The 26,372-nt window shown below is 38.8% G+C and overlaps 1 protein-coding gene across 2 annotated transcripts in view; it reads left to right on the top strand.

Moving 5' to 3' along the window:
* LOC131689976 (G protein-coupled receptor kinase 1) overlaps positions 1-26,372 on the top strand; it is a 421,810-nt gene that overhangs the window by 381,673 nt on the left and 13,765 nt on the right. For both annotated transcript variants that reach the window (XM_058975399.1, XM_058975398.1), the window contains exons 8-12: positions 16,950-17,276; positions 17,343-17,443; positions 17,511-17,729; positions 17,795-18,001; positions 18,066-18,228. In XM_058975399.1, coding sequence (XP_058831382.1) covers positions 16,950-17,276; positions 17,343-17,443; positions 17,511-17,729; positions 17,795-18,001; positions 18,066-18,228 — 1,017 coding nt within the window. The remainder of the gene's footprint in view (positions 1-16,949; positions 17,277-17,342; positions 17,444-17,510; positions 17,730-17,794; positions 18,002-18,065; positions 18,229-26,372) is intronic.

The following is a 26,372-nucleotide window of genomic DNA, read 5'->3' as shown; positions in this document are numbered from 1 at the left end:
TTACGGGTTGTGGCGTGCGATCACATAGCAAATTGTGATTCAAACCGATACCCCGATGGAAGCAAAAAAGGTAAAAATTTCGCTAAAATGTCTCTCAAATAACTTAACTTTGCAGTTCTAGGTCACCGACGGCCAAACAAACTTTCGTTGACTACATTGACCATCATAGACGGTTCCGGAAGTGCCCGGGAAAAGCGGCCATCTTTCATAACTAGCAAACTCATATCAGTTTCTCGGAAATGGTTAGGCCGATTTTCACAAACTTAGTCCCAAATGATAGCTCTATTATCCCCACAGATGTCTGTAAAATTTCGCACGGACCGCTTGTATGGTTCCGGAAATATAGACTGAACGGTCCGGTCACACATGAAATTCCCATATAAGCCGGAACTCAAAATTTTTTTCAAAGGGGGGACCCCATGAAATTTCAGAAATCGAATTCGTATTTTTGATGCCAAACATCTTTAAAATGCATGAAACGTCGAGATTTTATGTTATCACGAAATATTTTTTTTTTTAGAAATCGACTTTTTGGGACTTTGCCGATTTCGCACCTTTTTTCAATTCAATATTACCGTGGCTGTTTTTTCTTTTTCAAAATTTTAGAACTCGAATGATGATTTATTTTCCTGTATATAGTTGTCATGTGATGTACAATAATAAAATGTAATATATGCATTTAAAAGCTTTTAATGAATATAAACAACGCACACATTCTCGTGATTCATGATTGAGAAAGGCACAATTGCACCGCTAGGTGGATTAAAATAGGTTTTTTAAATTCATTCTAGGTTGAAAATCTTTGCAAACCAGATTCGTTTACCAAAACTGATTTTAATTAAATGAGGATATTACGTATTGTACAATGAACATTTTAAAGTCGAAATTTTGGACCCTTCTCCGAAATTTTTTTCTGGATCCGCTCCTGGTCGGAGAACTTGTCAGTGAGGTGTTTGATTGACTTACTTGGTTACAGTTGGATTAAGAGATGACATTGCCTATTTTCTGAGACACTCGTCTGACAGATAACTTCGAGTAGGAGGCGTATGATTTAAATGTTAAAGCCATTATCATAACAAGCTTTGGAATCGTGAAGTTATCAAAGAACTTTTCTAAAGATTATTATTTATAATTATAATTATAAATTTATTTCGAAGAATATGCAGGAAGTATCAAGCAGTCCAGATGAAATAAAGATACGCGAATTGAAATCAAGAAGCATTTTAAAACTAGTTTTCATGGCTTAGTCTAATGAGTACATAATTAATTTTCTTTAATGCAAAAATATTGTTAATTTCCTCCTTAAAATTTAATCAAATTTGGAAAAAAATGTGTAACAGAAAAAACATGAAATATTCAAGAATCCGTCCCATCGAACAAACATCAACAATTTCTCCAATTTTCTCATAAATCTGTTATATTCGCAGTTGATAGATATAACTTGCATTTCTAGCAATTTATTGGGTGCGAGATAATTGTACTGGTTTGTTTAGTCTTCCCCATATCAAAAATGCCAATAACAAATCCCCAAAAGAAACTTATTTTGAAACCTGAAAACACATTTGTTGCTTTGAATCTATGCGGAATCCTAAATAAGATTTCTCGTATTCTCCGTAAAATAATGTACGTAAAATATCCGCTCAATGTTATCATGTTGCATCGACATTATTTCTAAAAACGACGTAAAACACGTTAACGTACAAGAGAAGCGCCAAAGCGCACTATTTAGAATCTAAAAATAGCCCCTCTTTCCTAATCTGACAAGATATTATAAAGCTATTCAGTCTGTCGTCATATAGACAGCTGTACTGGTGAGTAAAACTTAATAAAAACAAAGCGTATGGCACCAGGAAAACAAAGAGCACTTAGGCTTGGGCAAAGTTTAATGTGTGCGTTCTGGAAACGTCTTCTGCATCTATAATCGTTTTGCCCTTTACGGAAGCGTGGAATATTATGCTAACTTTAAACATCAGTCGAAAACAACGTCGTTGGTTCATGCAGGAAACTTTCCCATCAAACTCAGAATACCCAGGTTCAAAGCGGCAAATCGACAAATAAAAATCTGCATGTCATATATTCACAATAACAATCAGCCAGCAGGTATGCAATCATTTGGCAATGCTATAAAAGCTTTTGATGCATGAAGCTTTTTGCTCCCAAAGAAAAAAGCGCCTTAATGTATGCTTTATTTTTCTCGTATTCTATTTTTAGACGTGCACGCTAAAATCGTTGATATTATACAATAAGTAATACAAGCTATGTTGGGGTCAATTATGCTATCTCATGTTGTTATGATCGTGTTATATTGCTATCAACGTTTGTTATAAATGTGATATTGGTAGAGAATTTTTTGTTAGAATTTTTGTTATTTTAACACCTAACGGTTTCTGCTTTCTAACAAAATTTGATAGGAAATTTTTCGTAACAAAATATCAGCATGAGTTATAATTGTGTTATTTCCTCCTGGTCGGGTAACCCGATCAGAAAGAAATAACAAAATTATTACAGACTGAGTTACTTTGTTTTGGTAACAAGTTGTGTTATAACTTTGGTCTCGTTAGTTGGTAAAATAACAGAAAACATAACAGAAATTCTTCTAGTATATATCAAAAATTTGACAACCTGTGATAGGTTTCTATCAGAATTATAACAAATTTTGTTAGGTTCCTCCACGGCCAAATAGCTTTTATTACCTATTGTATAGTATCAACGAATTTAGCGTGCAAGTCTAAAAATAGAATAGAATAGAAAAATATAACATACATTAAGGCGTTTTTCGTTTGGAAGCAAAAAGCTTCATGTAGCAAAAGCTTTTTATAGGTTTGTCAAATGATTGCATACATGCTGGCTGATTGTTAATTATGAATATACAACACGCTGATTGTTATTTGTGGATATAGCGATTTGAACCTGGGTATTCTGAGTTTTATGGGGATGTTTCCTGCATGAACCAACGACGTTGCTTTCGACCGATGTTTAATGTTAGCATAATATTCTACGCATTCGTCAAGGGCAAAATGATTATAGATGCAGAAGATGTTTTCAGAACGCACACATTGAACTTTGCCAAATCCTAATGACTGTTTGTTTTCCTTGTATAATACGCTTTGTTTTCATAAAGTTTTACTCACTACTACAGCTGCCTTATTACGATAGACTGAATAGCTTTATAATATCTTTTCAGATTAGGAATGTGGGGCTATTTTTAGATTCTGAATAGTGCGCTTCGGTGCTTTTCTTGTACGTTAACATGATTTACACGATTTTTAGAAATAATGTCGATGCGATATGGTAACATTGAACGGATAATTTACCTACATAATTTAACGGAGAATACGACAAATTTTACTTACGATTCCGAATAGATTCAAAGAAACAAATACTAAAGTTTTGAGGTTTGCATTTTGTGATTTCAAGTAAAGTCGCTTTCGGGGTTTTGTTATTGGCATTTTTAATATGGGGAAGATTAAGCAAACCAGTACAATTATCTCACATCTAATAAAAACGCAGAAATACAATTTTTACAATAGTTCAATCTATCAACTGCGAATATTATAACAGATAATCATAAAATTCGAGAAATTGTTGAGGATTCTTCGGTGTGACGAATTTTGGAATATTTCATGTTTTCTAAAACACATTTTCTTTTCCAAATTTTATTTAGTTTTAAGGAGGAAATTATTCAACATTTTTACATTAAAGTTTTTAGCTATTTCAAGCACTATCTAAAACACATATTTAAATTGTAACAGCAAACAATAATACCAGCTGGGATATGTATATTAGAGTGGGACATGGTTATATGAAAAAAATAAAATTTTGCTCCGAGTAACTTTTTGGGTCCCATTTAGCTCCCAGAAGAACTCTGCACATTTTTAGCTCGATCGGTGAAACTATATTTTTGCGCCCACGGTTTAAAGTGTACATGGGATTTCGAATGGGGAAATCGTCTTTTGCAAATTAATTCTTTCAAGAATCACCCGCTACCTCCTAAAAATAAGTAGATGTCTTATTTTAATAGGAAATTTGTCAAGGAAGCAAAGTCTAGAAGACCGCGAAACGATGTGATGCTTGTAGAAAAAGTTATTAAGCAAAAGCCGATTGATGCCACAATATTTACAAATTTTTTTAACTTTCTCTCATTATGTACAAAAGAAGCTTCAATTTATCCCTCAAAACCCTTGCGAAGTGGCCAAACAGTATAGATTAATGATTTATACACATTATGAGAAGATTAAAACAAAATTTCGTTTAATTAGACAACCAACAGCAGTGGTGCTAGAAAACATGAATATTTTATTAATCGTCAGAGCATCAATCGGTTTCTCCTTAATAACTTTTTTCTCAAGCGTCAGATCGTTTCCTGGTTTTCGAGACTTTGTTTCTTTGTCAAATTTTCTATAAAAACTCCATAACGATTTATTTTTAGGAAGTAATGGGCGACTCCTAAAGGAATTATTTTGTGAATGTTAATTTTCCCATACAAAATCCCATGTAAACTTTAAACAGTGGGCGCAAAAATATAGTTTCAGGGATCGAACTAAGAATTTGCACAGTTGTTCTAGGACCAAAATGGGACCTAAAAAGTTGTTCGGAGCTTGAATCTATTTTTGACCCACTCTAGTATATATTCAGAGATTTCTAGGCCATTTTGAAATATTGATAGCTTTATGCAGCATATTACTCTTTCAACAATTTGAACAGGTCGCATTATTCCTTTTTTTAACTTTCTACAAAATGAATCAAGTATCTTGATTATTACGAAAATTTGTTAGTTCGATGTTTTTTTTAAACGAACGAAGCACCATTGAATACAACGGAAACATTAGTACATATGCACATTCAAAGTAATTGTCAGTTCATTGTAAATGTCAAACTGTCTTAGGTGGAATGAAAAGATACAACAATCTCAAACTCAACTATTTTTATGCGGGGGTTTAACTAAAAAATTTACAATGCTTTGGTAATTCGGAGATCGCACAAAATCAGATACCCACAAACTGGACAAGTTTCGGTTGTTTACGAAAAACCCGCATAAATTGGTAAAATCGGACTGAAGATCCTCGAAGGTCCTCCAAATTCATAATGGTATTGTGGAAATCAGTATATATCAAACAGTTTTTTAAGTTCTGTAAATTCGTTTTCGCAATATGCACAATTAATTAAAAGAAAATTAATTGACTAAACCATAACAAATAGTTTAAAAATGCTTTTTTATTTGAATCCGCGTTTCTTTATTTCATCTGGAGTGCTTGATACTTCCTGCATCTTCTTTAAAATAAGTTTTATATGAAAATTATAATCTTTAGAATAGCTTGTTGATAACTTTACGATTCCAAAACTTTTTGAATGAAGGCTTCAACATTGAAATCATATGCCACATATTCGAAATTGTGTGTCAGACGAGTGTCTCAGAAAATAGGCATTCTCTTAATCAAAATGCAACCAAGTAAGTTAAACACCTTACTTTCAAGTTTTCCGACCACTTGAATCTAAAACTTATCTATTCTCAAAATCATGGAACTTTGAATATCCATGTGGAAAACGCAAGTATAAGGAAATCATTAAAAGCTTCGAAAATTTGCTTTAAAAAGTTGAATAAATACGCATAAAAAGAGACTTCAGGGTATTAGCAAATAGCCAGTCATTTGTGTAATATAACAATCATTTACAGTTGATTGATTGATTTGTTTATTGGGGCTTTAACCAACTGGGCATTTGCCCGATTTACAGTTAGCGATCAATGATAATTGTGAAAGAATATGTAATATATTATAACATTATCGTCATATGCGTACATTAAAATTTTATTAGCAGTTCAATGATATCACCAGAAGATATAGTCTTGGTATAAGTTTGCTTGCCTTGCTGATTGATATATCACAAAAATAACACAGTGAGTAATAAATATCAACATGAGATATAAATTTGATAGTTTTCTGTTATGTCGTTCTGATCGGGAAGGGAGCAAGATGAAAAACGCTATAACTTTGCGTCCACTGCTCCGATCGTCGCCTAGCGCTGGCATGGATGGGTGTAAATTGATTTTTATAGCCTTTGGGCGATAAATTCTTTCACATCTATCCACTTAAAAAGGCAATTTGGTTAGGTAGGTCCGGATAACCCCGGGTTCCCCCATGTTTAATTATTGTGTTGTTCCTTCCTTTGAAGTTTATTTCTCGGCGACACTCAAAAGCACACGGGAACATGCAAACGATGATTCTATAATCGCATCGCATTAGTACACACAAAATCACAAACGTGCTAGTATACGTCGTATACAAACGCCTACACGAATAAAAGAACGTGCACAAAAACATACAAATGCTCGAACCATTCGCGATAATACCAATCCGGTCGTAAACGCGATCAATCAGGCATATCTACACTAGGGTATTAAAAAAAAATAATTGTTTTCTCAAAGGTTCCCCCTTTTATATTGAGCTTGAAGTTGAGCTTGTGCGACCACCCCTGGCTGCTACTCCGTTATCGATCTGAACTAGTTGAAGTTGCACAGGGAATAAGTAGATAATTATGCTTGGGAGTAGCGAAACATCTTTCAATGTGTAACTCCTGGTAATCCTAAAGCGTTTATTGATCAATACCGGTGCCGGCCAGGCCCGAAAGTGGATCGGGGAGGGAAAGGGAAGGAATGTTTAGTCCGACATTTGGTTTTGCTAGAGGCCGTATATACTACGGCGCACTCCACAAGTATCACGGGAGGAGGATATTTGTTAGTGGGTTGGAGGATTCTACTTCTTCTTTACCGACGCCACTATCTAGACTAGATATCGATCCATCAACTCATGGACTGGGGACCAACGGCTTTACTTCCCTTCCGAAGGATTTTTTCACCTCAGAAACATCTCAACGACCTCGGCTGAAATTGAACCCAGGCCAATTGGAATGAATGGCGGTCACGCTTACCACTGTGACAAATGTCAAAGTAAGCTCAGATGCCATATTTCACATCATTTGACAATTTTAGACCCCCGCCCACTTCGCTTAAAATTTTTGAAATTGGTGCTATGGAAAAATATGGTGGAAAAATATATTAAATGCTGTAACTTTTGAAGTAGCACTCAGAAAATTACAATTCATAACTCATTTGAAGGAAATAATCAATTTGAATGGAGATATTTCTGTTCCTCGAACAATACGGGAATGTAAAGTACTGGGTCATTTTGTCCCCAAAATCCTCTATTTTTCAAAAAAATTCTGCTCGGTTATGCAATTCATACATATTCTGCAGTTTTTCTAATGTGAAAAAATCTCAGAAATCGAACGGAACCTTTTTGACCTTTGCCGAATACGAGAAGTTAAACCTGACTTCTAACTAGGGCATTTTGTCATTTATAATAAATTTTATCATTTTCTCGTGCATATATCTCTATTATTCATCACTCAATTTTAGTAAACTGTACCTTCTTGAATGTGGAAAATCCATAGGAACAAAGGGACATCCATAAATGACGTAGCATTGTATGGGGGAGGGGGAGTATTGTATTTTGTGATGATGTGTGACTACAGGGGGGTAGGGGGTCATGTCATGCTACGTAGCCTTTTTAAAGGGGAATAACTAACATCGTTGTTTATTTTTTTTTTAATTTTATGGTGACAAGGGGGGGGGGAAATTAGCGTCAAGCTACGTAATTACCAAGGGGGGTATTTAGAGGTTTGTGACGAAATGATACGATGGGGGAGGGGGGTGTTTAAAATCACTCAAAAAATGCTACGTCATTTATGGATCGTCCCAAAATAAATATAGATTCGTTACAAGTAAAATTCAGAAACATCAAATTTTCTGACATATAGTCTCGATTTCACATTTTTATCAATAAATCGCACATATTAACCCCATTTAGCAATAAATTCTTATTAAATTTACTATTTTTAGAGTAAAAAATACGCTTAGGGATCACATGAGAAAAGTTTCATTCCTGGAAAAATAGAGGGAGTTGGGGTATTAGGACATTTAATGAAAAAATATGATTTGTAGAGTTATAGAGTACACAGCAAAAAAAATCATGTAACTTTACGTCTTGCAAGATGCACATAAAAGGAACTCCCAATTCACATAAATTTACATTTTATTACATGTAAAAATGTGAGATGTTCGGCTTTTTCTAGGTCATTCAGTCTGAGTTTTACATCTAAAGACTCACAATATTAAATTTTACATTTCATATCATGTAAAATCCTGCTATCGGACAGAAAAATACGTCGCCGCGTTGTTTACATCAAATGTAATTTTCATTTTTTCTAAGAGTGTATATCATCAATATATCAGTATGTCACATCCTGGCTCTCACTTGAGTACTATGGCTCTAATTTTCATAACTTTCCCTACCCAGTAATCTCTAGCTAATTGAATGTCGTTAAAATGTAAAAAAAAGAAAATGTGACTAACATAGTCGAAATAAAAAAGAAAAACCTGTTTTAATCCACCTAGAGGTGCAATTGTACCTTTCTCATTTCTCCAAACTATGATTTAATAGCTGGTTCGTACAATATAACATTATGGAAATGTCTTTCATTTTTATTACACTTGGTAAGTATACAGAAGAACACCTTTTTGCATTCATCGCGGTATCGGTTTGAATCGGAGTTTTCTATGTGATCGCACTCCACAACCCATAACTCCGGAGCCGGAAGTCGGATGGAGATGAAATTTAATATCAGTTTCCGGGGACGCAACACCTTTCATTTGAGACTAAGTTGATCAAATCGGTCTAGCCATTTTCGAGAAACCAATATAACCGTTATTCTGAATTTGGATGCTTCCGGATCCGTCGATGGTGACCAGTGTGGCCAAAGAGACTTTGAATGACTGTTGGTGACTTAGATCCACAAATTCAACAGTTGTGTTTACATTTTGGAAAAAAAAATCACCTTTTTACATTCATCGCAGAATTCGTTAGAATCGGGATTTGCTGCGTGATCGTACGTATCACCCTGTAATTCAGGAACCAGAACTCGGATCCACACAAAATTCAACAGCAGCTGATGGACCTTTCATTTAAAATCAAGTTTGTCAAAATCGGTTCAGAAAATTCCGAGAAACCGATGTGGACAAATCAACAAATTTTGTTTTGTAACTATACTCTTCAACTCGTAATCCGGAACAAGATGTCGGTTGGAAATGAAATTCAATAGCAACCTATGGGAATATTATACCTTTCATTTGAATCTTAGTTTGTAAAAATCGGTTCAGCCATCTCCGAGAAACCATTGTGGACATTTTGTTAACAAACCCGCACATACACACATATACATACATACATACATACATACATACATACATACAAAATGTGGAGGGTCCAGAAGCTGGTGTTGCTGCCGAAGCCAGGGAAGCCACCTGGCGACCCGACCTCGTACAGGCCCATATGGCTGCTGGATACACTCGGAAAACTCCTGGAAAGAATAATTTTTAACAGGTTGATGAAATTCACGGAAGGTGAGCGCGGACTGTCCAAAATGCAGTTCGGTTTCCGCAAAGGAGCATCGACAGTGAATGCAATTCGGATAGTGCTCGAGAGTGCTGAGAAGTCATCTAAACAGAAGCGAAGAGGAGATCGATACTGCGATGTGGTCACGATAGATGTGAAGAACGCGTTCAACAGTGCCAGCTGGGAAGCCATCGCTGCAGCGCTGCATAGAATGAGGGTTCCCGACTATCTATGCCAGATCCTGAAGAGCTATTTTCAGAGCAGAGTGCTGCTGTACGAGACGAGCGAAGGACAGAAGTCACTGCGTGTCACAGCGGGCGTTCCTCAGGGCTCCATTCTCGGTCCAACCCTTTGGAACGGGATGAACGATGGGGTCTTAACGCTGCAACTGCCTAGGAAAGTGAAAATCGTAGGTTTCGCGGACGACGTGTCACTAACGGTGATGGGTGAGACACTCGAAGAAGTGGAGGTGTCGGTGATGGAGACAATAGACGCGATCGAGAGCTGGATGAACGGGGTAAAGCTGCAAATAGCTCACCACAAGACGGAGGTGTTGTTGGTCAGCTTGGTTGGTCGGTTCAACGGATGCAGATCGACGTCGGAGGGCACTTGATTGCATCGAAACGTGCATTGAAGCAATTGGAAGTTATAATCGACGACCGGTTGAGCTTCAACAACCACGTTGATTACGCCTGTGAAAAGTCGGCGAAGGCAACGAACGCAATAGCGAGAATCATGCCAAACGTCGGCGGTCCGAGAAGCAGCACGAGACGTCTGCTATCTACTGTTTCGTCATCGATACTTCGATATGGGGTTCCTGCCTGGAGTACTGCGCTGAAAACCAAGCGGAACCGTGAAAAGCTAAACAGGACATTCCGACTGATGGCCGTACGAGTCGCGAGTGCGTACAGAACAATATCGTCGGAGGCAGTATGCGTTATCGCCGGGATGATCCCCATCTGCATTACCCTGCTATCAGCGGAGAAATGCACGTAACGCTAGGAGACTGGTTCGAGCGGACTCGTTGGCTAAATGGCAACAGGAGTGGGACAACGCGGAGAAAGGAAGGTGGACCCACCGACTCATCCCAAATGTATCGGCCTGGGTACATAGGAAGCATGGAGAGGTGAACTTCCATTTGACGCAGTTTTTGTCCGGACACGGATGCTTCCGGAAGTACTTGCATGGGTTTGGACATGCTTCGTCACCCCTTTGCCCGGAGAGTGCGACTGTGCAGGAGACACCGGAACACGTGGTCTTCGAATGCCCTAGATTCGAAGAAGTTCGTAGGGGTATACCTGGTATGACAGTGGACAATATCGTCGAAGAGATGTGCCGTGACGAACATACCTGGGACGCTGTCAACAGAGTGGTCTCGAGCATACTCTCCGAGCTGCAGAGGAAGGGGCGAAGAGACCAGCAAGAAGCAGCAAATCGGGTCTCGAGAGAAATTCCGCCGCCGGGGAACTCTCCAACTGTGTAGACTAGGTCCACCGCAGGGGACCAGTTGAGTAGTACGTGAAGTAGCACCGAGTTGGGTCGTCGGGGCGCCTGGGAACCGGACGTCAATCTTCACCGGAATCGCAGAACCGACCTCGACATCCTACCGGGTAGCTCGTGAGTAGGCTAGATCCACCGCCGGGGATTAGACCGAGTAGACCGCGTCGTAGAGCTAGCAGTGGGTCGTTGGGGCGCTGGTGAACCGCCCCAACCGGAATCGCCGGATAGACCTCAGCACCTACTGTATGGCCCGTTTAGTAGGCTAGATCCACCGCCGAGGACTAGATCGAGTAGATCGGGACGACGCGGAGAGCTAAATGGTTCACAAAAACGAACATCGGAATCAGGAGAAATCTACCGCTCGGTTGCAGGAGAATAGGCTAGATCCATTGTTGGGGACTAGACTGAGTAGTTCGCGAACAAGTGAGGGTGGGAGCTGAATGGTTCATCGGGAAAGTAGAGCGAAACGGAACGAGAGGAAGCCAAAGGGCTCAAGAAATTGTGGTGCTATAACAAAAGAATCGGTATTGGGAGAGCTCCTTCGTCGGGGATCTCTCCGTCGGCGTAAGCTAGATCCACCGCCGGGGACTAGACTGAGTAGTAGAGTCGCAGGTCGTCGGGGCATCAGCGAACCGGACGCCCTGCTCCACCGGAATCGCCGAACTGACCTCGACATCTGGTTGGTTGGCTCGGTTTCGGGAGAACTTCTCTCGCCGGGGAATTCTCCGTCGGAGTAGGCTAGGTCCATCGTCGGGGACTAGACCGAGTAGTTCGCGAACAAGTCTGGTGCTCAACGAGTAAACGGCGCTGAATGGTACGAGAAGGGAGTTGCGGTGCTAACTGGCACAAGGGAGCCGAAGGGCTCGGTGAATTAGACAGTCTGAAGTTTGCCGCCCAGACTGTATTAGTAGGGGAGGAGTAGTAAGCCTCGACTCACAGCCAGCTTTCCGACTGCCATGCAGAACTTGCCAGTCTGTGTGGATTGTAGAAAATTGGTGGTGTGTAGAGTAGGGCATTGCAAAAAATTTTTTTTTTTTAATTCTCAAAGGCCCCCCCTCTCATATTGTGACAAATGTCAAAGTAAGCTCAGATGCCAAATTTCACATCATTTGGACAATTTTAGACCCCCGCCCACTTCGCTTGAAATTTTTTGAAATTGGTACTATGGGAAAATATGGAGGAAAAATACATTAAATGCTATAACTTTTGAAGTAGCAATCAGAAAATTACAATTTATACCTCTTTTGAAAGGAAATAATCTAAGTATTTGAATGAAGATATACTTGTTTCTTGAAAAATACGGGAAAGTGGGGTACTGGGTCATTTTGGCCCCAAAATCCCCTATTTTTAATGATTTTTCTGCTCCGTGATGCAAATCATACATATTTTGTAGTTTTTCTAATGTAAAAAAATCTCAGAAATCGAACGGAACCTTTTTGACCTTAGTCCTAATATGAGAAGTTGGGGTTAAATGGCCTTTTGACATTCATATTAGACTTCATAATTTTCTCGTGAATATATCTCTATTATTCTTCACTCAATTTTCATAAACTATACCTTGTTGAACGTGGAAAATCCTTAGGATTATAACAAAAATAGATTCGTTACCGGTAAAATTCAGGAACATCAAATTATCTGACATATAGTGTCGATTTCACATTTTTATCATAAAATCGCACATATTAACTCCATTTAACAACAAAATTCTTATTTAGTTTACTACTTTTAGTGTAAAATATGCTTAGGGATCACATGAGGAAAGTTTCATTTTTGGAAAAATAGGGGAAGTTGAGGTATTAGGACAAATAATGAAAAAAATGAGATTTGTAGAGTAAATATCAAAAAGTTTGATGTTTCTGAATTTTACCTTTAACGTTTTTATTTTTGTTTTATTCCTCAGAATTTTACACGTTCAATAAGTTACATTTTATGAAAATTGATTGAAGAATAATGGAGATATATGCATGAGAAAATGATAAAATTTAATATGACTGACAAAATGCCCTATAACCCCAACTTCTCGTATTCGAACTAAGGTCAAAAGGATTCCGTTCGATTTCTGAGATTTTTTCATATTAGAAAAACTACAAAATATGTATGATTTGCCTCACGGAGCAGAAAAATCATTAAAAATAGGGATTTTGGGGCCAAAATGACCCAGTACCCCACTTTCCCGTATTTTTCAAGGAACAAATATATCTTCATTCAAATACTTAGATTATTTCCTTTCAAAAGAGGTATAAATTGTAATTTTCTGATTGCTACTTCAAAAGTTATAGCATTTAATGTATTTTTCCTCCATATTTTCCCATAGTACCAATTTTAAAAAAATTCAAGCGAAGTGGGCGGGGGTCTAAAATTGTCCAAATGATGTGAAATTTGGCATCTGAGCTTACTTTGACATTTGTCACAATATGAGAGGGGGGGCCTTTGAGAATTCAAAAAAAAAATTTTTTTGCAATGCCCTAGTGTAGAGGAGTGGGGCTGTAACCCTGCGGAAGAAACGAACTAGTAAGTAGTTGAATTAGAGTGTGTGCTATGCACATAAAAACCCCTCCCCGAAGTAATGCCGTAAGGTAGTGCCGGTTCTGGGCAAGAGCAGTGGTTTTTAGCGGGTCGGGTGATGGCAGCCCATACCCGTTCCCTGAGACATTGGGGTTTTTGAACATTTTTCCTCACTCAGGGTTTTCCTGAAATTTTTTTACTGCTCTATAAAGAAAAAACATACATACATACATACATACATACATACATACATACATACATACATACATACATACATACATACATACATACATACATACATACATACATACATACATACATACATACATACATACATACATACATACATACATACATACATACATACATACATAATATTTAATTAGCTTAATCAGCATGAGTTCAATGTTATCTTCATGTGATTATATTTTGAAACGTTGGTGGAATGGGTTCGAAAGTGGTGGGAATGGGGGGTTAGTAGAGTGGGAGTGGAGGATGCGTCAGAAATCCTTCATCTTATTTCGGTATACGGGATGGATGAGGGAAATGCGGACGTGAGGGTGGTCCAAGGGGAAGGGAGTGATGAAGGAGGGAGGTGTAAGGGCAAAGCGGGGGGGGGGGGGGGCGACGACGCAATACTCAACTGCATATTTTGCCTTCCATTTGAGACTTGGTTTGAGAAAATCGGTTCAGTCATCACCGAAGAACCGATGTGACTTTATTTATGGAATATGCCCGGAATTCCGGACTTCCGGAATCGTCGATAGTGGACAATATATTTAAAGAATGTTTGATTGGCAATCAGTGATCTAGATCTGCGATTAGAAGTAATTTGGTGACCATTTCAATAGTTTTTAGCCTCTGAGGTATTACGATTGTACCGATTTATATGGGAAATTCCAGAGTATCCTTACTAACACCCCTGTAACTCCGGAAGCAAGAGTCAGAACCGAATGAAATTCAGCAGCAGTCAATGGTATAACTGTATCTTTCATTTGAAATCAAGTTTGTAAAAATCGGTAGAGAATTCGTTGGGGAATGGGTGTGATATTAGCTTAGGAACTTGGCAGGTTCCCGGGGGCGTCATGAACCGTCATAGATGGCCAATGTGGTCAAAGCTGCTTTGATTGATCATTAGTGATCCAGACCCGCAAACTAGAGTAATGTTACATCAATTTTAATATGTTTTACATCATTTGAACATCATGGTGGTACCAGTTTATATGGGAATTTGTTGTGTGACCGCGCTCTTCAACCCGTAACTCCGGAACCGGAAGTCGGATCAACTAAAAAATCAATAGCAGCTTATGGGAGCGTTATACCTTTCAGATGAAACTAAGTTCGTGAAAATCGGTTCAGCCATCTCTGAGAAAATTGTGTGAGTTTAAATGACACACACACATACACACAGACATTTCCCGATCTCGACGAACTGAATCGAATGGTGTATGACACTCGGCCCTCCGGGCCTCTGTTAAACAGTCGATTTTTACAGTGATTGCATAGCCTTTCTTTCTATGAGAAAGGCAAAAAGTTATAGAGTATATATATTCGAATGTTTGGTTGAGTTACTGTGATTGTTCCCTAGACGTGGTAAAATCTTTATGATTCTGGTTCATATTTTGGGAAAACACAGCCGACTGTTAAACGCTGTTGATGATTTCAGGAACTCATTCGCGATTTTCGTAATTTGTCATCACGTTACCGTCATGAATGTACTGTCGGATTTTTCTGTCAGAACCCTAGCAACAATTGAGGTTTTATGGTAGTTTTATAGCCACTCATAAAACTTAGATTGCACTTGTAGCATGCTATGAAACTTCAATTGTTACTTGGGAATGCTCGTGATTTTTGTTCATGATTTCAGAATCTTAGTCGCGATTTTCGTAATTGCTATTCACGTGATTTTAGTGATATTTTTGTCTAGAGCAGTGCAATTTATGTTCATGATTTCAGGATCATAATCACAATTTTCGTAATTTGCTTGCCGGTTATCGTGACATTGTATTCTAGAGCTTACTTTCGAATTTGATACGTGAGGTGATGTGACTCATGTTCATGATTTCAACAATTTTATCATAATATTCGTATTTATTCTTCGCCTTAGCGCGATTTTTTTATTTTTTGGTTAATATCGGATTTTTAACTCGGAGGATCATGAAAGTTTGACTGATTCGCGGTATCTTGTTCTGTGGAATATATCTAGAACACGATTTGTAACTCTATTGTGTTTTTTGGTGCTCAGTACTCCAAATTTTGTGAACTAGTTCACGTAAAAATTTCATAACCCTGTTACATGAACTTGAAAATGATAAGGGATATCTTCTAAATATCACAAGTACGCAAGATAGATCGTAAATAATGTATTAGGAATCATGAACCAATACGCCGATCCATGAATAATATTTCATGTTTTTGTAAACTTTTTCACGAGCATGAATGATCTGATGTGACTACTATAACAAGCCATAATGAACCAGCTCACTAATACAAGAATAATATTTTATAATTTCGTGAACTATTTCTCAAGCATGAATAGTAAATCATGACAAGTGGACTAGGAATCAGTTCACGAGCGGCGGTCAGCTATTTTCGTCCGCGTTCCTTATCACCTATTTTATGAGATGATTCATCAACAGTGCTATCTTTGGAAATGAATCACCATGGTTATGCGACTAATCTTTCCGATCTTATTTTATTACAAAATATTAAGTACGGTATTCATTTTTTTATATTCAGAACTTCACATATTCTGTCGCATGTAGTTTTAAATGTTTTTTGATTTGATGGCATTGTAAGGAAACACGTATCCGCCGGTTGATGCCAATCGAGCTGACATTTCTTTGGACTGATCAAATTAATTTCTTTGTTTGTTCAGTGTTTATTTGACCAGCCAGGAAACTAATCCACTGGGTATTGTCCAGGCTCGAGAAAAACCACCCAACGTCCCGGTTCGGGATGTTATGGTTTGGTAAGGCCCCAAAAGTCTGTAGGCTCAGATTTCACTTTAGATAAGAAGGGTTTCAGGTGCTGACTACTGATCTGATCTATATACTATTTACAACAATTCAATCTTTCCTTAAATCACATAAAACAATGCCATTCAATCAATCCGAATTGATCAAAACAAATTCACGTACCAATGAAAAGATGAAAACAGTTCGAACTCAATCTGTTGGATAATTTCCACACCAGACACGTTGGCCCATAAAAAAGAGATTAAATTCTCTACATTGTTTCCGTAGGCAGCTTATCCACGCTTCCCAACATGTGCCAACGGCAACACCCACTAACACACCCCCCTCAAGCACACACATATATACCAACACAGTAACACAAACGCGTAGTGGAAAACATTTCCTTGTCTATATGTCCGACCGGCAGCCGAGCGAGGAATCGAATGAAACCTTATCTGCACCATTTCCGTTTTAATTTTCCCGCTGGATCCATTAATGTGCATACTATATCTCTTCACCCCCCGCCTCAAACAACTAGGTCATCCTCGGGCTGGAGCACATGCACAAGCGCTTTATCGTCTACCGGGACCTGAAGCCGGCCAACATTCTGCTGGATGAGAACGGCCACGTGCGGATCTCGGACCTGGGATTGGCGTGCGATTTCAGCAAAAAGAAACCTCATGCCTCGGTCGGAACGCACGGGTACATGGCACCGGAAGTGCTATCCAAGGGAACACCGTACGATTCCAGCGCCGATTGGTTCAGTTTCGGTTGCATGCTGTACAAACTGCTGAAGGGTCACTCGCCCTTCCGGCAGCACAAAACCAAGGATAAGCACGAGATCGACCGGATGACGTTGACGATGGTTGGTTTTTTTTCCGGTAGATCCGTTCAATGCAATTTTCTACTTATTTTCTGGTATATGTTTCAGAACGTTGAACTGCCGGAATCATTTAGTAAAGAACTGAGAGACTTACTGGAGGGGCTACTCCAGCGGGACATCGATAAACGATTAGGCTGTAAAGGGGGAGGGTAAGTAAAACTAACGAAACGCTTGCACGACTAAATTACACGCCCGTTCTCTATTCTCATCGATCAGAGCGGACGAGGTGAAAGCACATCCATTCTTCACCGGCATCGACTGGAATCAGGTTTATTACCAGAAATACACCCCACCGCTGATACCCCCACGAGGGGAAGTGAATGCCGCAGACGCCTTCGATATCGGTTCGTTCGACGAGGAGGACACCAAAGGCATCAAACTGACTGAACAGGATCAGGAGCTTTACAAATACTTCCCACTGACCATCTCGGAAAGGTATTTCAATTTCGTACGGCATCTAATTGACAATCATATCACTTGAGGTTGTTTTCTGTTGTCAGATGGCAGCAGGAAGTGTCGGAAACAGTATTTGAAACCGTCAACCTGGAGGCGGATCGGCTCGAGCAAAAGCGGAAAGCCAAGCAGAAGCAGCGCTACGATGCGGACGAGAAGGACTCGGACTGCATACTACACGGGTATATCAAGAAGTACAGCGGCTCGTTTGCGTCGGTTTGGCAGACGCGGTACGCGAAGCTTTATCCAAATAGGTGAGTTACGGGCATATTTACGTATGACTAGGTATATAAAAATTGCTTTGCGATACTTTTGCAGGCTGGAATTGCACACGGACAGCGGCAGTACAAAGCCCGAACTAGTGTTTATGGATCAGGTCGAGGAGGTGTCGCCGGATTTTGTGCAATTCAAGAATGAGCAGTGTATGCAGATCCGGTTTCGGGATGGGATCCGCGATGGCAAGCTGATCCTGACAATGTCGGTAAGCTATCGATGTAACCTTTAATGAAGAATTCGGTGTACTTTTGTTCCGTATACGGTTCGGGTTCTACTAACGCGTCTGTCGTTTCGCCCAAAGGAACACTTGAGTTCAGTGGTGTATTGGGGTTTTGATGAAAATGGTTGAAAATGCTAAAATTTAATACGAGTTTGATAAATTATTGAAAATTCAGAAGCATTAGTAGTCTAACAGATGCCATTCCAGTTTACAAACAAGGAAAATCAATATGGAACAGTTTTCAAATCTCTATAGACACATTCCAGCGTTAGGGGACAACGTTTGTACGCTCAAAACACTTAATTGTATACTTTAAAAGTCCTAACACAACGTTAATGTTATGGGTTCGATATTTTTCAGGTTGTCATTTCATTCTGAGAGGTGAAAATGTCGCGTTAGGGGACAACAGAGCAAAATATTTTCCAACCTACACTTGTATTTATCAAGAAACCTGCTCTATCTCAAACTTTAGAGCATCCATTTGTTCTAGGAATTTGATCATCGGTAGTCACAGAACAATACTGTATACTTAGATTTTCGTGTTTTCATGAATTTTTTTTCACCACCGTTGCAAACGCTGCGTTAGGGGACAACACCAAAATGAACACAAACGGTCGCATATGAAGCGTTGTCCCCTAACGCGACCGAAGTCTTTGTCGAAGCTCAAACAAAGCGAAGTATATTACCTCTAGACATGTAAATAACTCAAAACAAAGATTTGAAATGCCAAACTAGATGCATTTCTAGTTTCACCTTCATGTGTATTTGACAAATGATATTTAGAAATCAAATTAATATGGATTGAGAACAGGCCACACCGCATACCACAGTGTGGCCCGGTATAGAAGAGATTGTAGACCACAATCGCCACTTTCTAATGGTTCGAAAAAGGTGGTTTCAAGTAGTTTTGGTAAGTTGACTACATTATTGACATGGGAAAATATATTAAATAAAATTAACTGTTTATTAGGGTGACTCAACAATTTTTTATTTTGTTGACCAAATAAGTTTTTTCAAGCAATTTTAATGCGCTGACTTTGTTTTTTGACATTATAAAATCTTGAAAATAAAATTGACTGTTGATTAGGGCAGATCAAAAAACGTCATTAGGGTGGTTCAATATTTATTTTCTTGTTGCGTTAAAAATAAACAAATGTGACACTGAAGCAACTCAGCAAAGGTAAGACTGTCAAACGATTATACTCCGTCAAGCAGCTATGATATTTACATATTGTATATAATGTCGCGAAAAACCAGTGATACGGTTGAAGTAAAGATTTCTATATAGAATATCGCCCTTCCAGTTCAACCTCTGGCGTTTGTTCAACCGTTTCTACTCATAGATCTGCAAGGAGACACTTAATAGTTATGATTGCGGAAATTAATCAAAATGCAGCCGTTTTACTCGATTTTTGGAAAAGAAGAGAAAGACGCAGCTTTTGGAAAATTTAAATATATTTCAGTATAAAAAAATTGTTAAAAATCTGCACACAATTGCGGTCTTATGGGTCAACTGGCCGGCTTGTCACTGAATTATCTAAATGATAGAAAACTGGAGAATTTCGTGAAATTGTATCTTTTATTTGCGAATTCTGAGAAATGCGTATCCTCGATAAAATTTTGACTTTAACGTGCTATCAAAACATTAAAAAGCTGTGTTACACTACGATGTTAGGTTCATGTAGAAAAAAATCAATTTCGAAAAGACAAACCGTGCCTTGTTCCAAGTGGTCAATAATTATAAACTGTGAAGTCCCGTTCCCATTTTTTTTTCAAAAATTTATCCACGGTGATTTAGTTGGAACCGTAGATCTCCGCCATCTTTTTATTTGTTCTGCTCCCAAGCTCAATACGTTGGCATTACAGTAAAATTTTCGATTTTCGAATCATTTTTTCAAAAAAGTCCGATTTGTTTTCAGCGGTTTTCGTTTGTTTTGAGACTAGATGCTGCTGTATCATGCTATTTTTAGACATATTTCGACAATTTTTTTTTCGATTTTCAACATTTCAACCTTTGGATTTTTTCTTATATTATGAAAACAATATTCAAACGCCGCACCCCCCCCCCCCCCCCCCCCTTAATGATGTCCGATTGCGCTAAAAACTCGCATAGATTACTTTTTAGAATAATAATGTAATAAGCATATTATGTAAGACTTTATGCTAAAATTTAAGATGACAATTTTTATTGATATCTGGCCTCTTGAACACCCCTAGTTCTCCATACAAACTTTGGTTTTAAACTGTGAAGCCCGGTTCCAAATTTTTTTCAAAAATTTCTTCACCAGGTGTTTCCTGGGACCCAAAACTTTCGCCATTTTTTTTGTTCTGCTCCCCGATCGTGTGTTGAACAGTGTTACCCCGTCAATTTGAAAGAATATTTAAGGAGGACAAGTGAGTGTTATTCCCTATGACCAAATTCTTCCGTGTGCTCTCTTACTTGTTTGGCATATTGCGTTCCATTCCATATATTTGAACTCTGTTCTGAAATTGTTGATTTATTCTTAGATAGTTTATCCATTGATAGATGTAATAAAAACTCGATTATTTTGCGATATTATAAGGTAGGCTTTCCTATTAATGGCATAACCCTCCCCCTCCTCTCTTTCCACCCCTTGGGACACTCATACCACTGCATGGCTACGCTATTTCTGAAATAGGTTGCTTATATCTTTTATGTCTATATCCTGTTCTGTAGACACCCAGAGTATCTCTGCAGAAGGATTTACCGTACTGTAACGGAAAGCGTTAGGGGACAACACTTCAGTGCACCCCTATGAAAGAACGATTTCAAAGTTTGTAATATACAAATAGCACATTTTTAGAAAGGTATTGATGAGTACTAATAGCTTCTGAAAATATTTCATAGATATCGTGTATTGTTTTCGTGAACAATTGAAAAAACATGATTTTTGCGTTAGGGGACAACGCAAAAATGGTCAATTTTGCCCCCCTTTTATCCGGAAATCCATTCACTCAAAAAATCTGCGTTCAAAGATGAAATCTTTGTGCAATATGCATACTATGAAATGGCATTGAAGATTACTCCAAATTAATTTTATTACGAACATACCGGTGTGGTACGGGAAAATATATTCAATTATTAAAAACGAGTCGTAAAAGTATTACTGGTTTTTATTGACGAGCGTCATAAAATTCTTTTAAAAAAATCTATATATCTATGATTTGGGGGCCTTAAACCTATACCAACATATTTGAGAACAACTTTTACTTATATTAGCAGATTTATTTTCATGAGGTAAGCGATACAAGTGCGTGGAATGTGTCTATAGACTATTTTCTTGTATAATATGTCAATGAAGTCATAGAATGTAAACTTTTAAAATGAGATAAATGTTCAAAAATATTTGCAACGGTCAAAATCGCATAATTTCGAAATCATTAACTTTGAAGCTTTAATAATTTCGAAGAAGTTTTCCAACATAAAACAGCGCATCTTTTGATATAAAAATATTTGATTAATTCTAAGTAATTATAGAGAATAACCTGTTAAAAATGGTAAGGGACTTGGTGCCTTCAGCAAAGTTGTTGTTAATGTCATTTTAAACAATTTTGTTGGAAATATGAAAACTATATGAATGCAGCATATTAAGATATACAACAATATTTAGGAAAAAAATAAAGCCAGTTCTCTTCAATTTACCTCTTTTTGTGAGCTACAGGCACTCATACCTTGAATGCATTAAAAAATTATTGTTCATAAACCGCATAAGATATCTATCAAATACAGCAATATCAGAATAACTTGTTTTAAAGGTTTTCTTCTACATATAGTCTTCTATATTTCGCTACTCTGATTTGTTTGAAATAGCGAAAACTTTGCTGAAGACATTAAGTCTCGAACTAAATTAGCTTGAAGAGTAAAATCTTTATAATTACTTCTAGGAAGATTCACCGCCAAAATGATTTTATCAGAAGATGTGCTATTTTACGTTGTTAAATTCTTCAATGATACTTAACATCGAAATTTGACAGTTTCGAATGAATGTGCTCGTGACCGTGAAAGAAGTTCTCGATCATTTATTTTACTTTTCTTCTCTATTCAAGCTCACAACTTTACAAAAAGTCCTGGCACCTAATATACGAAATTTCATTACGCCATTCAATTCAACACTCAAATATACCCCATTAATAGCCACTAACTTGAAATTTCCAATTGAAATTAATTCCAATGGTGCTTAGCGGCTGTTCATATACTTGATAATACAACACAAATCAAATGCTCATAAAAATTGATCTGAAATACAAGACGGTAACTTCTGGTTGAAAAAATTTCTCTATAACCTCTATGGATATTTTTGGAATGGTGTTTTTTTTAATCCGTTTATTTCATAAGGCACGTTTACGTTAGCTTAAATTTGCCAATTTTGTTTCGTTTTACATTTTAAATTACTTAAAACTAGGGGATTACATATTGATTTTTTTAACTGAAACTAATGAGATTTTATAACTATCTTATATATCTACGCAAGGGGGTAAGTAATATAATTTTCGTAGGATTAGGGGGGTCATTTAGTTTTTATGGCAATATGGTTTGACATTTTTAGCAGTGAGATTATTGGAGCAAATAATGTTTCACTAGGGGGACAATTTTTACGACTATCTTAAAAGTAGAAATAACCAGAGGGCGTGATTGAATTTTGTAAAGATTCCTGGACATTAATTAGAGTTATTTTCATGTGTTAGTAGAGTTGGGCATTTTCAACGAGATTATATAATATAATAGTTAAAACTAGAAGAGACAGGAGGAGCTAAATTTGGGGAAGGAGTGTTACTTGTGTGTATAAGAGTGAGGGGAGGGAGGGTGGACAAAGATGGCAGGGGGAAAAATTATTTCAGTTTCAGGTATCGGGAGGTCAACGGATGGATTACAGACTCGGGTTGCCTTCATCAGGAAGAATCATGTACTGGAACGCCGGGTCGTCCTCCTCACGATGGTAGGGGTTTCTCCAGACGATTTCGTAGTACGGCTCAGATGTGGATCGGCTACATTTCGAATTGTGCGTGTGATGTTCGTGCTGTAGGACCTGTGTGTGTTGGCTCATTCGACAGAGATGTTTTGTGTCGCCTTGGAGTCGCATTAAAGCATTGTGGGTGGATGGTACAGGTGGAAGAGAGCGCATCTGAGAATGATTAGGAAGGACCAGTTAAATTTGTATATTGATGGTTTTTACGAAGATGTACATAAGGGACATTTAGAGGACATCGCGGCTTGCCAGCACATCTCGAACCGGGAGGTTGGGTGGTCTTCCTCGGGCCCGGAGGGTTGTCCATAAGCCGAGACCTGGCGGAACTGTACTCGGTGCACGACCAGGCAATGTGCTCGATATCGTGATAGCCGTCGCCACAAGCGCAGATACCAGCATCCACGAGCCCAATACGCCGGAGATGTGCATCCAGCGTGTAATGGTTTGCCATGAGTCGGGACATCACACGAATGAAGCCACGACCCGCATCCACCCCCTTGAACCAAGGTTTCGTCGATACCTTAGGGACCATCGAATGTAGCCACCTTCCTAGCTCCCCATTGCTTCACGAGGTTTGCCAACTTTCGAGGGCTCTCTGATGAGTAATACTGTATTCCATTACCGACAGTATCGTTGTTTGATACAACCTAATTAGGTCTCCTGGGTGGGCACCCCACCATGTTCCGGTTATTGTACGGAGAAAGTTGATCCTTTGTTGGCACTTCTGTTTCAGATACCTAATGTGACATCCCCAGGTTCCGAACCAGACCCCGAGATATTTGAATGTTGAAACCTGAGCAATAGTTTGACCCATTAATTCTCGATACCCAGCTGGAGGGCCCAAGCAGACAACTTGTCCAATGTATCTTGCAATTGTTCTTGCAAATCGACAGGTTCGGGACCTGTAATAGAGACCACACCGTCATCTGCAAGCTGCCTTAGCGTGCAGGAATTGACATGACATTCGTTAATGTCATTCACGTAAAAGTTGTAGAGAAGGGGACTTAGACATGAGCCCTGGGGAAGACCATGTAGCTAATGCGTGATGGCGACAAATCACCATGCGAAAAATGCATATTTTTTCCGACAGCAAGATTAGCAAAAAATGTTTAGAGTCGGTGAAAGACCATGCTGGTGCAGCTCCTCAGTAAGAATTTTGATAGAAACTGAATCAAAACCCCCTTTATATCTAGGAAAACTGATGCCATCTGCTCTTTGCTAGCATAAGCCATTTGAATTTCTGTTGAGAGAAACGTCGAAGTTCGTCCCTTTGCCTTTGCGGAAACCAAATTGTGTATCTGACAGTAAGCCATTTGCTTCAATCCAATTGTCGAGGCGAAACAAGATCATTTTCTCGAACAACTTTCGTATACAGGACAGTATTGCAATCGGTCGATACAAGTTGTGGTCGGAGGTTGGATTTCCTGGTTTTTGGATAGCGATGACCTTCACTTGCCTCCAGTCATGAGAGATAATATTACCCTCAAGAAACATATTAAATAAATTCAACAAACGTCTCTAGACAGAATCTGGCAGATCCTTTAACAAGTTAAATTTGATTGTGTCTCGCCCTGGGACTTTACTGTTACCTGATAAGAGAGCAAGTGAGAAGTCCACCATCGAAAACGGTGGTGCACTCGTATTATCGTGAGGGGACGCGGCGCGATAGATATTATGTGCCGGGGCGGAATCTGTCGGTAGCTAGCTGGCAGCCCGTCGCCCCGGAAGGTCTTATACGCGGCGGACTTCTTTTGGTTTCTTTCTTGGGTTAGGATTTGGGAACACTTGGAGTTTTTGATGTCCCAGGAAGTGCTGAGAACTCCTTTTCTGAGTTCAACGAGGCTTAGTAGCGAAGATGTTCCTCCTTTTCTATTGCTTCTAGGCCAGCAGAAGATGTTCCGTTCTGGAGCTAAACACAGTCGCCTTCGTAAGTAAATAAGTTAGTATTGATTTTAGTAGGGTCCTATGGCGTAGCGATCTTTACCATTTCTGCAAAATATCGCTTAGAACGTTACTGAAGGGAACACTGAAATTTCTGCTCGTGCTGTTTGTACGCGGCACATGTCGAGTGAGTATGTGGTTTTCCCCCACAGTAGAGACACCGTTTCTTTCCACACGAATCATCCACATGATTCCCACTGCATTCCTCACATCGAAGCCTACTGCTACAATGGGAAGGTTGTTGTCCTCGTTACTTGCATTTTGTGCAGCTCATACCACGCGACACAAAAAGGCGAACAAGTAGATGAACCTTGTCAAAGAGGAGCTAGTTATGTAGAGCAGAACCGGCGAAGGTCACTCGATAAGAATCTGAGTTGACGTATGTCCTCTTCCCGCCAGCTGCGACTTGCGCTGAATGCAAACGTTTACACTCCAGTATCTTCACTGGCTGAAACATGGGCTCTTTAAAACAACCGACCCCATGTGTCAGCAGATCCGCGCAATTCAAACTCGGATCGGAGACTATCCCAGCACATTCAACCCTATTTGATGGTACATATACCCTATACTTCTTCGTAAGAGGCTCGTAGCCAGCAATATCATTTGCTGATTTAAGCCATTTACCACCACCCGAAGCTTATCAGGGTGTAGAAGACTACTGCCCAGTGCAATTTGGTATTATTGACAAGAATTAAAAGTGTAGTATTATAGTAATATTTAACTTGTGTATATAACGGTATCCAGACGGCTTCTCTGCTCACTGGCTGGATAACGGTAAACGCGCAGAAACACAAAAGAAGGGAAAAATACTGAAAACTCGACGAGGTGGAGAATTCGCAAGATAACCTTGGTAACGAATTAGTACTATTATTTTTAACGTTACACTGCACGGACTTGAAAGATACATCAATCGGTTCAAGAGTCACAGAACGAATGGCCGACTAATTTTGATGTTCGGTGCTTGGAATGCAAAAGATTTCGAGATAACTATCATTTTTCAAGCACTTACGTTGCGTTGCGTTGTGACGATGATTTTGGCGGATTGCACACTGACTTCATCATGTTTGACTGCTGATTATCTAATAAGAGTTGCTTAGGAAATTGTAAGTAGGAATTCATACCAATCCGACCCATATTAAAACCTCAACAGCATGATAGCCATCATTGCTGGCTGCCCCCATCTCCAAAGGATAAGGTAGA

Source organism: Topomyia yanbarensis, chromosome 3 (genome assembly GCF_030247195.1).
Source record: "Topomyia yanbarensis strain Yona2022 chromosome 3, ASM3024719v1, whole genome shotgun sequence".
NCBI classification, from domain to species: domain Eukaryota; kingdom Metazoa; phylum Arthropoda; class Insecta; order Diptera; family Culicidae; genus Topomyia; species Topomyia yanbarensis.
The sequence above is the reverse complement of the archived record's forward strand: the minus strand, read 5'-3'. Positions and strand labels throughout refer to the sequence as shown.